We start from the raw sequence: 15,530 nt of genomic DNA on the forward strand, positions 1-15,530 counted from the left end.
CTGTCATTTGTACATAAAAATTCATGTTGTAATATTGAAAGTTTGAAAAAATTAATCATGGGGAATTTTTACTTATTTATTTACTTTTCTTTGCCTGGATATTCCTTAAGCTTTTCAAAGGAAAACACTAGTCATAGAAAAAAATTAATTAAAAGTGGGATAAAGGCAGCCTTTGAAAGTTAATCCTTTTAAATTGCTTGAGTGTCTCAGAATTATTTTCCCCCTTTTAAGCAAATATAATATGTAATAATATATCTGATTAAATTGGCTTCCTGACATTGCTTTGAGGTAGTTTTGCCAGAAATGGAATTCCAATGAGGCTGATGGAGTGAAGCCTTGAGGATCCTTACTTCCAATAGTGTCAGCTAAGACCCTGGAAGCAGGGGTCCTAGGATTGAGTTTTAAATGGTCATATATTTTGTAAAATTTAAAAATCATAAGATATTTTAATCTGCTGTAACAGCAATCTGTTATATCCACTTTCTCCACTCCAGATTTTTAAAAAGGTTTAAAATGAAGAAAAATATATACCCTAATATCAGACTTAGTTTCAAAGTCAAACCTAAATTCTTAAAAAATACATGATTTCTGTAGCATTTACATGGTTTCCAAAGTTAGATTCCAAATTTATTTCAAGAATTTGTTACATATCTAACTTGAGAACCTGAAAACAGTAGCAGATAGTCATAATCGCACAGAGAACTCCCATATAGATCTACAACTACTACTATAATCCAGTAAACTAACCAAAATAATATATTCTTAACATGAATGTACTAAAACATCATTGACAGATTGTATTCCAAGAATGCATCAAAATTAAAAATTAATTTATGAAATTCAAAAGGGTAAATTTTGATAATTTCTATAAACAAAATGTAATTAATTAATAAATTTCCAAATCCATTCCAAGTTGAAATTCCAAGCTATTAATAAAAGAACTGTTTAAAATTTTACAAAGCACACTTATTAAAAGTCAACAGTAAACATAATGCTTAATAGTAATCATATTACATTGACAGTAATAACTTTAAAGTTTCTGTTAACTTTATAGAATTTTTTTAAAAAGAGTGTATTGGGAACAAAAAAATTCATTCAAAACAATAAAAATGTTATTTCTTATTCAGAAATTTAAAAAGATGAATTAAAAACTTTTTAGTACAATACTATTTAGCTTTCAGAGACTACTCTGACACATAAATATAACAGATTTTCTGTAAATATTTTATTCTAACATCAACTTTTACAGATTTAAATGCTTAGTAGCTATTTATCTTAAAACATTTCTTTAAAAATCAGTTATATGATCATAAGATCTATTTATGGATCACAATAATCAATTTAGAAAACCACACTTACACTGGGAGCTCAAAGCTCTTTCGCCCAGGAAATTAATTGCTGGGATGATAGCTTGGCCTTTTCCAGTAGTGCTGATGATAGTTTCCTCATTTTCGAGGATCTGTAGCTTGATGAATGCATCAGGTTTGGATGTGCGTACATGTATGGTAATAGGATATAATAATGAAACTTTAACTGAATACCTGCAGAGAAAATTCAATTTCAGGAGCAAATATTTTGGATTTCCCCTCAAAACTGTAAAGGAAATGAAATCATTTGCTGATACAATCTTAAAGCAAAACCACTTTGTAAAGTCAACTAGAATTTTGGAAGTATTATTGCTATTATAGATTTTGGCAGATCTTCTATATGCCAAAATCTCTATGCAATGGTCAACTGAAATAAATATGGGATGTTTATTATCATCCAATTCTAAGGAGGAAATGTAGCTTTCAACACGAGAAGCAATTGCTTCCGTAACTTGATAGATCTGAAAACTAATGCCACACTAAACCCTGTCATTACGCTCTGGTCTTCAACTCTGAAAAAGAGCACACACAACTGGCAGGAGCAGTGCCCTTCAAATCACTGTCAACAGTGTTACCTTTGCTTCACAAAAATACAGAGAAGTTGACAACAGTCCCCACTGATTGCACTTAGGCCTTGACCATGCAGGCTGAGAACTTCTTGCAAATAGACTGGCATGGAATGTCTAACTCCATGCCAGCACCCTACCCACCCCAGCTGCTCCCTGATAATACAATTGAAGAGAGGTTTTATTGGTGGAGGGGATTTTCACCCAATTTTAGGTGAACTACTTGGAAGTGCTAAGGATCCTATCAACTTTAAATTTCTCTAGAAGTTTGCTTTTCTGAGTATCCTATATCTTGAATCTCCCCCTTTATTCTTTCTCTTGTTTTTTGTACACAAACAGATTTTTTTTTAAAAAAGATTTATATTAATGCATACAAGAACTGGACCACAGAGCAGAGGTGCAGGGCGGGGGCGTGGGGTGAGAGGATTCACCAGAGACAGAGCAGGGAGCAGAACAGGCCGACTGACTGAAGTACACTGCTGAGGGGAGCAGCGGGCGAGTCAGGAGAGGTCTGCTGCACCATGTGGGTATCTCCCTGACTGACCGCAGATTGAACTCATGCAGCAGAGGCTGCAGATAGCTTCACAGTGCTGAGAATTAACCCCTTATGCCACGAGGGAGGCCCCTGTAGCAGATCTGACTCTTTAAAAACAGATGAAAACAAAATCAAAAACAAATCAAAAAATCTTCATTCAACCCTATGGTCTCACCTTGACTCTATTTCACTCTTCTCTGACTCACCATTACAGGAGAGTTACCTATTTTCACTGTCCTCATCTTATTCCTTTCACTACCTCTCAGCTGTCCACTCTCCCCACCTGAGTGCTGAGCTTGCTCTGCCCAGGGTTTTAAGCAGTTTATCACCACACTGTAAAACGTCAGTTCTCTGGCTTACACCCCAGATCTTGTATGCATAAACAAATAAAATAAATTTTTAAAAATAATAATAAAAAAAAGAAAAATAAATAGATCCCACTAGATACAACTACAAGGAGTGATCCTACATAAGCTTTACCAAATCACATTACCTATGTTAGTTGTTTCCAAAAGAGTGTAGAAATTGGAAGTCAAAACTGACTCAGGATTTTACTATGCAATGCATTGTTTTTAAAGATACAAGAGAAAAGAAAATTATTATTTACTAGATTTGGAATTTATCATTTTGATAACATTCATATTTAAAATAAAAATTCAATAAATTTAAAATAAAATATTTAATAAAATGAAATATTAGTTTTTTAATAGAAAGCATTTCCCTTTTAGTTTTATACCTGAATAAAATATTCTTATCATTGGGTATGTAGTAATCTCTGATTTCCTTTACAGCAAAGGTATTGCAGGGGAATTCCCGAATAAGGAATGGGAGTGGATTATAAGGGCCAATGAGGCGCAGTTTCCATCGTGAAGATGACACATACATGTCACCAGTAAATGCTTCAGCCACGAATGTGTAACCTTTCTGCAGGGGAGAAGAATTACACAGAAGTAAGTGACACTGTCATTAGTCTCTCAATTGTACAATGCGTTTTCATAGCACTTAAATGCTCTATTATCTTGATGTACATAAAGATACCATAATCTCCTAAAAAACATCAAATCACTAGCATGATGTCTTGAAATCCCTTTTAGAAAGCACTGTCTTACAGGCTTTCAGAGAAAATGAACAATCCCAGCATTTTTGTTCACGTAGTTTATCACTGCCTCGTAATGGAATAGCTCAGTACCCTTCTACTTATTTTTTCTGTATTTTCCAGAATCATCTTTCTAAAATATAAAATGAGAGAAGCAGAAGAGTTTATGGAAATGTAGTTCCCTGAGATCACAGTCAGCAGATGAAGTCTCAAATTAATGTCAGAGCTAGTTCATGGAACCCAAATGTGACCCAAAAGATACACTGTTTAGGAGGGAGAAAAACAGCAGCTAAGGAACTTAGGAAAGTGGTAACATCTTTATGGGTAATAAACAGGTTCACCATATTTGGATATCTGGTCAAGAAATCAGTAAAGCATGAGCATGATATTATAATGAGGTACAAAAGTTCAAAGCAATGCCGAGTTTATAATTCCAGACACTTCTAGTAAAGAAGAAAAGTTAGATTTGTATTCCAGTTGTTCTCTGATGCAGAGGAAGTTCTCTGATATGTTTAGATTTCCAGAAACACAAAATTAGAAATACAGAGACAGAATGAATTCCTACCTTGGAATATTAACCAGAATCCAAATATCTGTAATGGAATGAGAAGGGCAAGACCCATAAGGACTTTTTAACATTATTTTTGGGACTAAGATAAAAGGAAGGTAAATTATGTTTGATAAATTATTTTTACATGTGAAGTTTAATGCAGAGATTTATTGTAGTTTTCGGCTTGCAGTACTAATGCACTAAGGAAGCAGAAAAAATGAAGTTGGAGAGTTAATACTACTTAACTCTAGGACTTACTGTGAATTTTCAGTATCCAAGGTGGTATAGTATTGGCAAAAGAATATACAGATAGATCAAAGTGTAGAGAAGAAAGTTGAGGGTTGTGAGAGTGAATGTTCTAGTCACTGTGAGAGTGAATGTTCTAGTATCTCCTGCTGTCAAATAAACAGGACTTTAACAGAGAAAGACCAGGATCTTGTCTCTCTGCTAAGTAGATAGAAAACCCATCTGCTTCTCCTTCTGGAGCCTCTGCAAGGTGCTGGCCCCTCATCATGTTTCTATCATATGGGGAGGATCAATTATATACTTACCTTATTTTTGGTGTACAAATAAGGCACCACTCTTTGGAACACCTTTGGCACTTGCTCCATTGTGTCATTGTTAACGATGTGAAGCATGCAGACTGGAAGTGTAGTGTATACTTTGGGAAGCAAAATCATATCTTGAGGAACTAAAAATGTTTCTCTGTAATTACAAAAGCATGAATTTTCCCTTGACATGAAAAATACAGCTTGAAATTCACTTTGAGGCACAAAAGTGTAAATATAAGTTTAAAATCCCAAATAACTATAAGGTGTGCACACACATTGGTTACTTTTAAAAAATACTAATATGCTCTTTTCTGACAAAAATGCAAACCCTTTAATAAATCTAATTTTGTATGTAATTTTGACTTTCACCAAATAGTCTACTGACTAGAAATGAAATTATTTCTTTCTATACTGGAAGAACATCAATTTATTATGGTGTGTTTATCAAAATATACAAAAAAATTATAATAATTTCACAGTGTTTATATTTTATTTAAAAACATGAATAAAAAGTTCTATAGCATTTTATTTATGCATAAACGATGTGGAAGACATTTTAATTAAGCTGTAAAAACCACCTAAAAATTCATACTTTTGATACTCAAAAAATAAAACTCTACAATATGAATATTGCATTCCATCTACAGAGAGACCACTCGCAATGTATGATAGCCTCACCTGAATACTATAAACCAGCTATTGGGTGGCTGGTCTCCATAAGTCACAGTATAGTCAACAAAAGCAATCTTAGTGTCTTCATCTTGATAGCATGGATAAGCTTTCATGGAGTCACACTTGCTTTTAAACATTAGTCTGTAAATGAAAAAAGTAACTGAAGTACCAATGACACAAAGCAACTTTTAAAATAGATTTTACTTACAGATCAAATAGGCAAAAACTTATCAGAAAAGAGTGAGTCCTTGCTCAATTCCTTCTGGGGATTTCTTTTTTTTTTATTTATATAAGCACTGGGTACAGGCCAGAGGTGCGGTAGGATGAGAGGATTCACCAGAGACAGAGTGGGAGCAGAACAGGCAGATGGACTGAAAACACTGCTGACAGGAGCAGCGGGCGCAACAGGTAAGGTCTGCCGCACCATGTGGGTATCTCCCAGGCTGGCCGGGAATCCAACAGGCACTGCAAAGGCTGTGGACAGCTTCACAGCACTGTGCTCATCCCTCTGTGCCACCAGGGAGCACCCCCCCACCCCCACCCTCTTCTGGGGATTTCAATAAGCAATTTTACTGTTTACCAGAGTCTCCTCCCTAACAGGATCTAAAGCTCTAATTTTTGTTTCCTCCAAACCATAGGCTTCAAGAAACTCTGTTCTTCGCAGAGGCTTTCTGCTTAGAGGTTTAGGTATGTACAATTAAGAGAAATGAAAGTGAGTAGCATAGATGTGAAGCTGACAAAATACTGTGGAAGTTCAGAGCAATGGTGTTTCTAGCAGCAGTGATTATGGAAAACTCAATGAATATGGCTGCCAAGAGACTGCAGTGAGGAACTGCATCACAGACTTTACCTTAAGAGAGAGGTTGCATATTGTTCTAGATTCTGCTCTAGCATAACCCAAGTCTTCTGTAGAGTGTCTGCAACACTGGTATTTTCCTTTGTGTCTAAACAAACAATGGAAAACAATAGAAATGCTGTAAGGTGTCTGAAAGATGGTCTTGTTCAGAACTCTTTCACAGACGAAGCTGAAATTCACAAGTAAGGTGGTGTCCAAGGCATGGGCTTTATTAGCAGCAGAATCGTGTACAAAATATAGAGCTGTGAACTCTAGTCAGGAACTCTGCTTGCCTTTCTATGCCATTTCCATTCAGCTTTGGTTAAAAATTATAAAATGTTTTTTGATCTAATTATAGATACTCACCAGAGTTTACAGCCTGAGATCTTTCATTACATCAAAAAATTCCTCAGCAAAAACTCTTCTCTCAGAAAAAAGAATCCATCCATTTTTTTCCAAAGAACATGACTACTAGCACCCCACTGAAGTTCAATGTAGAGTGCATTCCACAAGGGCCTCAGCAGGGAATGATTTGACAAGAAAAAATGTTAGTCCATGTGATGTACCTCAAATTTAACATGCCAGAGACTGACCTTTTTCCTAACTAGCCTATCTATCTTGATTTCTTCATAGCACTTACCAATGACTGAAATTGATGTCCTAATATAGTTACTTGTCTTTTGAATGCCTACTACTACCAAATACAGGACGCCTCCAGAGCAGAAAGCTTTGTCAGTTTTACTGACTTTTGTGAGGCCACGGTCTAGAGCCAGCACTGTGCACACAAAGCTGGCCAGTAAACACAAATGTAGTGAAAGAAAAGCAAATGTTATTAGACTGGCCCAGTTTTTGTCTCTAAATAGAGAAAGGAAAGCATTAGAGCAGCATGATTTTTACAACGTAAATGAGCACCAACAATATATTTAATTTGATGTATTTATGTGTTCTAATAGAAAAACCATAAAAATCAGGCCACAGTTAAATTTTTCTGTTACAAAATTAGGAATGTAGTTTGCTTTATGTTGGTATATTTGTAGTTTTTACTGCTAGATGAACAGTGGTTATTCTCATTAAGTGTTTCAAACAGAAATATTTTTCAGACAAAGCATTTTAATATACTTAAAGAATTCTATTGGAACTGAGGATTTTCTGATGAAAATGCCAGCAAAATTGTACCATGAAAATACCGAGTATCATTTTTGCCTCCAGTGTTTTGTTTTAAGCGGTAAAGTAGATCATTTTGCAGATATAGTTTATTTTACATACATATATTTTATTAATACAGTAATACACCTAAAATGCATTTTGTCTTCTAAGTGTACATCATTATTAGTACACTTCTTATGCTATGACAGACACATATTATGACACTTCTACATTCATCATTCAATTTTTTAAAAAATGGTCTAGAAGGTAAAATGATCTATGTCTTCACATACATATAAATATATTTTATTAATAATGTAATACGCCTAAAATGTATTTTTGTCTTCTAAATGTACATCATTATTACATACACTGCTTATGATATGACAGACAGATATTATGACACTTTTTCATTCATTTATCATTCAATTTTATTAAAAAATGGTCTTGGAGGCAAAATGATCTATGTTCTAACTGAAACTACAGCCTTCTGCAAGACACTGGGGATGCACAGAGGAAAGACCAGCTCCCTGTTTTCAAGAATTCACAGTAGATTGGGGACACTATTGATTATTCTCCTTGTTCATTCCTTTCTTCCCTTCTCTCCCCCTCTACTCTCCTGCCCCCCCCCTTCTTTCATTCTTTTGCTCTCAGTTTTGTGTTCATACTTTGTGCCAAGAACTGAGCTAAATTCTGGGAACAAGAAAGGGAGTACACTGACCTCAAGGACTTCAACTTTTATAGCAGTTTTAAAATTTATCTGGGCCATAATGGATGACTCCAAAATAGGTTTCATTCACACAGAAATACGTATTCTTACATAGGCAAGTTCATTTCATAAACAATTGGAAAATGATACCTGGTGTTCTGGCTTTCATAAGCAATCTAACATAGGTTCCTCTCCATACGGCTTGAATTTTCGTTGCTGCTGATACTTCCTCAGGAGAATACTCTTTATCACTTACTGGCACAGAATATTTAATGTCTACCCATTCCGCTGGAAAAAGAAAAACAAACTTTGGACTGAAAGCTACCTTTAAAGCCTAGCCTTGTTTTCAGTGCTAGTGACATTTGAAGTATTGAAATAATTAATTTGTTATTATATTTAGACTTCTTTGCTGTTGATGCCCCTTTTTAGCATGTAAACATTCTTGAGGAGGAAATCGATACTGAATATTTGACATCATAGTGAACTGTCATCGTTTTCCTCTGTAAAAGTAGCAAGATGCTCTCTCAAAATTGAAAAATAATGTTAAGATCATCTTCATTAACATTAGGATTTCTATGGATCTTATCATAGCATGATATCCTTAGAAAGGGGAGGTTCCAGGTTCCTGGGCCCAACCAAGGAAGGTGGAGCTGAGCTGTGAAGAGAAGCTAGAAAAGACAGGGAGAAGGGCATGGGAGAGGAAGGAAAGAAAACATTTAGGAGAAGCCTGGAGATACACGGAGGAAAGACAGTGAAGTAGTAGCCATGCTTGCCTCTCTTCCTTGGATATAAGGGACTTGGGGGACATGGCAAGAGACGCTTGAAAGAGACAGAGACGTGGGTGAGAAACACAAGGGGAGACTGACAATGGCAGCCTTTACCTTAGCTTGTAGTTTGAGTTTGCTCTTTTCCTCCTAGAATTGCTTGGCCCATTTTGCCCTCTTCCTATGGTTCCAGGCCAGAAGGTACCTTAGGCTTTGTGGCAGGCTTCTGGGCCTCAGTGGCCCCACTTTGGGTCAACCCTGTTTGGCTGGACATTTACCCATGTGGGGATAGGTAATTGAGTGTTTTGTGGTGAAACCATTTTAAGTATATTCTTTTTTTTCTCTCTATTGCACACTAATTGCATTAAAGTTGTATTAATGTACACTTTAATTATTATTAAATTATATTAATATTAAGTTGTATTAAAGTACACATAACTAAGAGTATGTTTTGTCTTTATGTGGTGAATGGCAGAACCCATTTAGAGCAGGCAGGTTTGGGAGTCCGAGGGGGTGCCCCTTATTCTGCCTGCGAACAACAGGAGTAGAGCTGAGCAGAAAAAGGGAGGGTTACTTGACTGTTAGAATTATCCCAGAATTCCTCAACTCACCCTGTATAGATTAATGGACTTTCAGGCATTTTAAGGTCAAGGATAAAGGGAACAGGAAAATCTAGGGCTCCCTTGAACATATGTGGGTTCAGGGAACTAGATCAGAGTCTTGGAACTTTGTGTATTCCCCAGAGGACAGCTTCAACTTCACCTCTGTTGGTAAAAACCTATTCTACCGACTCCACAAAAAACTCTGAGGACCTTCTTCTCTATTATTTTACATAAGTTTAGGAAAATTCTTTATCAAATACATATCCCAGAATATGTCAGTACCTAAGGAGACATCTTCCAAGGAGGAATCGAGTAATTCCATGTCCAAGATCATGGCACGGAATGCAAATTTGAAGTTCGGGGGAGGTTTTGATGATTGAACTTTTTTCATTAACCGCCATAAAGAAATTTGAAAAATCTGAAAAATTAAAATGCATTAGTATATTTATTAAACCAGGAAGATGCCATTAACTGGCACGACACACTTTTGAAAGAAAAATACATATGTATTTCAAATCCACACATAATCTGACAGGAGACACTCAAATTCTCCTTCACACAGCAAAAGACCAAAATTATTTATCATTGGAGTATTTCTAAGCCAATAAAATTTAATCACTCCAACCATGTTTATAAAGTACACTCATTCAAAATATAATATTAAACTGATTAAGGAAGCATACAATTCTTCAATAATGCGGTCCTTGTATTTAAGCAAGTTAAATACCACAGTTCACTGATGATAAGGCGCCAGCCATTGTAAGAGGCACTATTATTTCATTTATTACCAAAAAAAAATGCCACTAACAGGTTTTATTATGTATTGATACAGGGCAACTAGGCACACTAAAACTGGCCCAGGACAGTGCCCAGATAGTTACAGGTCACTGTCTGAGTTCTTCACCAGCACACACAATTGCAAGACTACTCAGGTTCTGGGAACAATAATGGGATTTATTTAACAAACCAGGGAAAACAAGGAGTCACTGAGGCCAGAAATGGCCATCGCATTTTTTTTCTACTTTTCCTGAGCCCTGGAAATCACTGTCCTTGTTCCCTTGAGAGGCTCTGTTAAGCCATCAGTTCTCTTCCCCAGATTAGGTTTTTGTCAAACAATACATGTATTGCTTTTGAAGTGGTGACAATATGAAACCTTATTAGCAAATCCTTGCATGGAGAAGTCTGCAGGCCACCAAGCCAGCAAACGTTGGAAGGAACCACCAACTTGAAAACACATCCTGATTCCATTCTGATGTGAAAACATGAAATGTTTGGATTAAAATTGATGAAATACAATGCCCTTCAAAGGGATGTGACTTGTATTTCTTGCTTAGTCCACATTTTCTGACAATCTCACCCCATCCCTTCAGTAGAGAAATAGGAACCTAACTCCACTATCTATGTGCCAGCAGTAGTGGGAAGGCCCATGAGCAAGCATTAACCAATTAAGCAAACTAAGCTGGACCAGTCACTGTCATTTTGGACAATAATTTGAAATCAGGTCCAAGACCTTCTAAGCTAGTCATATATGGGGAAGGAAGGTAAAGCTCAGGAGTCATAATTGTCATGATGTACACTTGAGAGTAGAGAAAACATGACTGTCAAGGGGGCTGGGGGGGAGAGAAGATGATTAGTTTGAAGGGCCTTCCAGTCTCTTTTTGAATTTCCTCCAAGTCATTCTTTTCTGTGTGCCAGAAAGATGTCTCTGTATCCTTATAATAAATCAAATCAGCACACCCAGCTCCTTGTTTTGTCTTAAATGAGTTAAATGTGTTTCTGTGACTTGTTAATGAAATGCCATAACTATTTCAAAATCTAAGCTGAAAATAAGAAAAATACATAATTATGTTAATGCTCCCACTGTAGTTAACTGAATGTTTAACAAAACTGTCTTCTTTCGCATAACTGTCTTCTTTTGCTTCTACATTTCTGAAAAGATTTTCTGGATTTGCAGGAAATTTTATTTTAAAATCATTTTCTCCCAGCAACACCAACTTAAACTGGAATTACTAATACAATGAACTTCTGGTATAGGTAGGTGAAGCTAGAGAGAGACTGGGAGAAGAGAACCTAGAGGAGGCACATTGAGCAGAGAGACATGTGAAGAAGCTACACTTTTTTTTTTTATTTATGCATACAAGAACTGGAGTACAGGCCAGAGGTGTGTGTGGGGGGGTGAGAGGACCCACCAGAGACAGAGTGGGGAACAGAACAGGCAGATTGACCGAAGTACACTGCTGAGGGGAGCAGCGGGCATGACAGGAGAGGTCTGCTGCGCCATGTGGGTAGCAACCTGGCCAGCTGGGGATCGAACTTGTGCTGCAGAGGCTGCGAACAACTTCATAGGTTGCGTCTTTATCCATTGTGCCCCCAGGGAGGACCCTACACTTACTTCTTGGCCTTGGACTTTAACCTGAGACTTTGGGTCAAGGAAACAGATGAATGAGACAGAGATGTGAGTGAGAGACCTATGGAGAGGCTGACAATAGCAACCTTTATCTTGATGTTGATTTTGCTCTTTTCTTTCCAGACTTGCCTGGCCCCTTGTGCCCCTTTCCTATGGGTCCCCACCAGAAGGTGCCTTAGACTTGTGGCAAACTTTTGGGCCTATTGGCCCTGCTTTGGTCCAACCCTATTTGGCTGGGCATTTACCCATGAAGAGATAGGTAATTTTGGGTGTTTCATGTGGGAACTATTTTATCTATTCTTTCCCTTCTCCTTATTGCACACTAATTGTGTTATAGTTCCATTCCATTGAAAGTCTTATGCATTAGATTATGTTTTGTCTTGATGCAGTGAATGGCAGAACCCATTGAGAACAGGTAGGTTTGGAGGTATTGGGGTGCCCCTCAGTTTCTCTGTAACAGAATGACTCCATACAGATATTACAGCTTCATGAAAATTAACTCAAAATTCTAGGCTGAAATGTTAAATAGAAGATTATGAAGGGCCTCCCCTGGTGGTGCAGGTGGTTGAGTGCAGTGCTGTGAAGCTGTCCGCAGCTTCTGCTGTGCCAGTTTGATCCTGGCCAGCCAGTGAAGGTCCCAAATTGCGCGGCAGACCTCTCCTGTCGCACCCGCTGCTCCCCTCGGCAGTGTATTTCATCAGTCTGCCTGTTCTGTTCCCCACTCTGTCTCTGGTGAATCCTCTCACCCTCCCGTGTATCTGGCCTGTACCCTGGTTCTTGTATAAATAAATAAATAAATCTTAAAAAAAAAAAAACACAAGATTATGAAGGTCTTAGAAGATGATAGCACAGGAGAAAATCTAAGACCTTGTGTATGGCAATGACTTTACAGGTACAACACCAAAGTCATAATTCATAGAAGAAATGACTGATTAAAATTTTAAAATTTTCCTCCATGAAAGAAAATGTCAAAAGAATGGAAGACAAAACAGATGGAGAGAAAATATCTGCAAAATATACATATGATTAAGGATTATTATTCAAAATATACAAAGAACTTTTAAAACTCAACCATAAGAAAACAAATAACTGGTTTAAAAAATGGACCAAATACCTTTACCGAAACCCTACCAGAAAAGATACACTGACAAGCAAGCATTTGAAAAGATTCTTCATGACCATCATCAAGAAAATGTCAATCAAGACAAGACACCGCTACATACCTAATAGAAAGTTTCAAATCTGGATTACTGTCAGCACCAAATGCTGATAAGGAGATGAGCAAAAGGAGCTTTTATTCATTAGTGGTAGAAATGAAAATTGGTACGGCCACTTTGGACAATTTGGTGATGTTTTTAGAAAACTAAATAAATCTTACTATACAATCCAGCAATAGTGCTCCTCAGTATTACTCAAAGGAGTTGAAATCATATGAAAACTCAAAAACCTATACATGGATGTTTATAGCTGCTGCACTCACAGTTGCCAAAACTTGGAAGCAAGTAAAATGTCCTTCAGTAGGCGAATGGGTAAGTAGACTGTGCCACATCCACTCAACGGAATATTTATCAGGACTGAAAAGAAATGCATTATCAAGCTATTAGGGTCCAGGGAGGGGAATGAGGAGGGCACGAAGCATAATTTAGGAGTCATTGTTTGACCTCTGGCCTGTTTGCTCTAAGCTAACTTCCTAGTTCAGGAGGTACCTGGAAGACTGATGGATGCATCTGCAGAGACTGAGCCTTCCCAGAAGAGTGAAGTGCTGTAAATGAGATGCCAGTGGAAGGGGAGCTGCCAGGGAGAGCAGCAATAAAACTCCCAGAAGTTGTTAACCGCCTAGAGTGAAGGCTCCTCACTGATAATTAATGGTCTTTGTTTAAATCACCATAGAACAGCCAGTTAGAGATGAGGTATAGAACGGTTACTTTGGAGCATGATTCCTGGCCCTTCTCAGATTAGCTGATTTAATAAAAAGTGCATATTAAAGATCCAATCCTCCCCTTTGTCTTTTGGTTTTGACAATTGCGGCAGGCAGAAAAGCATCCGGTATTTCCCAGCAACAAAGACATGGATGAATTTTAAATGCATGATTTTAAGTAAAAGAATCCAATCTGCAAGGTCTATATACTATATGACTCTAACTTTATGACTTTCTGGAAAAAGCAAAACTATAGAGACCATAAAAACATCAGTGGTTGGCAGAGGTTGAAATAGCTGAAGAATGAACAAGTGAAGAACGGAGGGTTTTTAGGGCAGGGAAAATATTCTGCATGATATCATAATGGATGTATGACATTTTACATTCATCCAAGCCCACTCAAAGTGCCGCAGCAAGAATGAACCCAAATATAAACTACAGACTCTGGGTCATAATGACCTGTCAGTGTGGGATGATCAACTGGAACAGAACTTGACAGCAGGAAAGGCTCTGCTTATGTGGGGAAATGTGTCTATGAGAGAAATCTGTAACTTCCTCTCAATTTTACTATGAAACCAAAGTTGAGCAAAACTGCTGTCCTGTATTTTTACTTGCTTAAATTTGAAATGTTATCCCTCTCCTCACCCCCAACTTTTGGACATTTGACAAAGTCTAGACTCATTTTGATTTGCTGTAAGTTGCTACTTGTGTCTAGCTGGCGTTGGCTGCCCAAGATGCTATGCATTTTAAAGTGCTTGGGGGGGGGTGCCCCAACAGCACTAGTTACCTGACCCAGAAGGTCAGCAGTGTCCAGGCTGAGGAACCTGGGCCTGTGGGAGCCACCGTGCTTCACTCCCTCAGGGCCCGCTGTGAAGTCAGAACGAGCTCACCACAGAGGCCCTACAGCTGTGAGGAGGCTAATGCCCGGAAGGCAACCACCTATCCGTGGGGGAAGGTCTGGTGCTTGTGTCACAGTATCCCCATTAGTTAGTAAGGACCCCAAGTGCTCACCTATAGTCTGTCAGGTTCCCGGATGGAAGACAGAGTTCTAGTGCCCTATAATCATCACTTCCTTTCACAGTTTTCTGTTTCTCATTTCATTCTCTCCACTCCCTTATCTCTGCTTGCTAAAGTCACCTCCCAAATAAGTCTGTCTCCATTGTCAAGTGTCTTCTCAGACTCTCAATTTGGGTCGGGAGGGCACCTAATAAAATATATATTATCGCTACCACAGAGCATCCCTGCGGGAGCTGACATCTTGGGCCTGCTCACCCGGAAGTGCTGCGCCACCAGCACTTTGTCGTGGAGGCATCTGGGGTAGAGGACAGCGTGGAGGTCCCTCAGGGCTGCGTTCAGTTTTTCCTTCTCTTTGAAATTAGCAATCACGTGGCCAACAGCTTTCATAATGACCATCGCCTGCTCTGTGAACCGGTAGCTCTCCTGTGAAGACAGAGCAGAATTGCCAGCCTTGTTTTCCATTACTTGGGTGTACTGAAGTTTACAAAAAATTAATGTCTGCTAATATATTAAACCTCTGCTAAACAGCTGACTTAATAATTATTGATCCAGGACTTGATCAAGGCTTGATTGTGCTCCAAGCTGTGGCCCTAGAGACCTTAAACAGGGACATTGTTCTTGCCATGCAGGAACACAACCTCTTATTGGGGGCAGGGAAATTTCTCCACAGTATAAATACCTTATTTAGTGTGGAAAGATGTCTAGAGTTTAATTAGTTTGACAACAACTGTGGGGTCTGATGGGAAATGAAGAGTAAGGCAGAGAATAACAAAGATCAAGAAGACAAAATGGTGA

At 38.0% G+C, this 15,530-nt stretch overlaps 1 protein-coding gene across 1 annotated transcript in view; it reads right to left on the reverse strand.

Annotated features, from left to right (window-relative positions):
• Positions 1–15,530, reverse strand: part of ADGB (androglobin) — a gene marked incomplete at both ends in the record, with an annotated part of 108,958 nt that overhangs the window by 28,132 nt on the left and 65,296 nt on the right. The window contains 8 exons of the mRNA XM_084257862.1: positions 1,360–1,541; positions 3,205–3,392; positions 4,666–4,819; positions 5,344–5,478; positions 6,188–6,281; positions 8,178–8,315; positions 9,676–9,811; positions 14,991–15,158. Coding sequence (XP_084113988.1) covers positions 1,360–1,541; positions 3,205–3,392; positions 4,666–4,819; positions 5,344–5,478; positions 6,188–6,281; positions 8,178–8,315; positions 9,676–9,811; positions 14,991–15,158 — 1,195 coding nt within the window. The remainder of the gene's footprint in view (positions 1–1,359; positions 1,542–3,204; positions 3,393–4,665; positions 4,820–5,343; positions 5,479–6,187; positions 6,282–8,177; positions 8,316–9,675; positions 9,812–14,990; positions 15,159–15,530) is intronic.

This window comes from Talpa europaea (genome assembly GCF_964194135.1).
Source record: "Talpa europaea genome assembly, chromosome: 2".
Taxonomy (NCBI): Eukaryota; Metazoa; Chordata; class Mammalia; order Eulipotyphla; family Talpidae; genus Talpa; species Talpa europaea.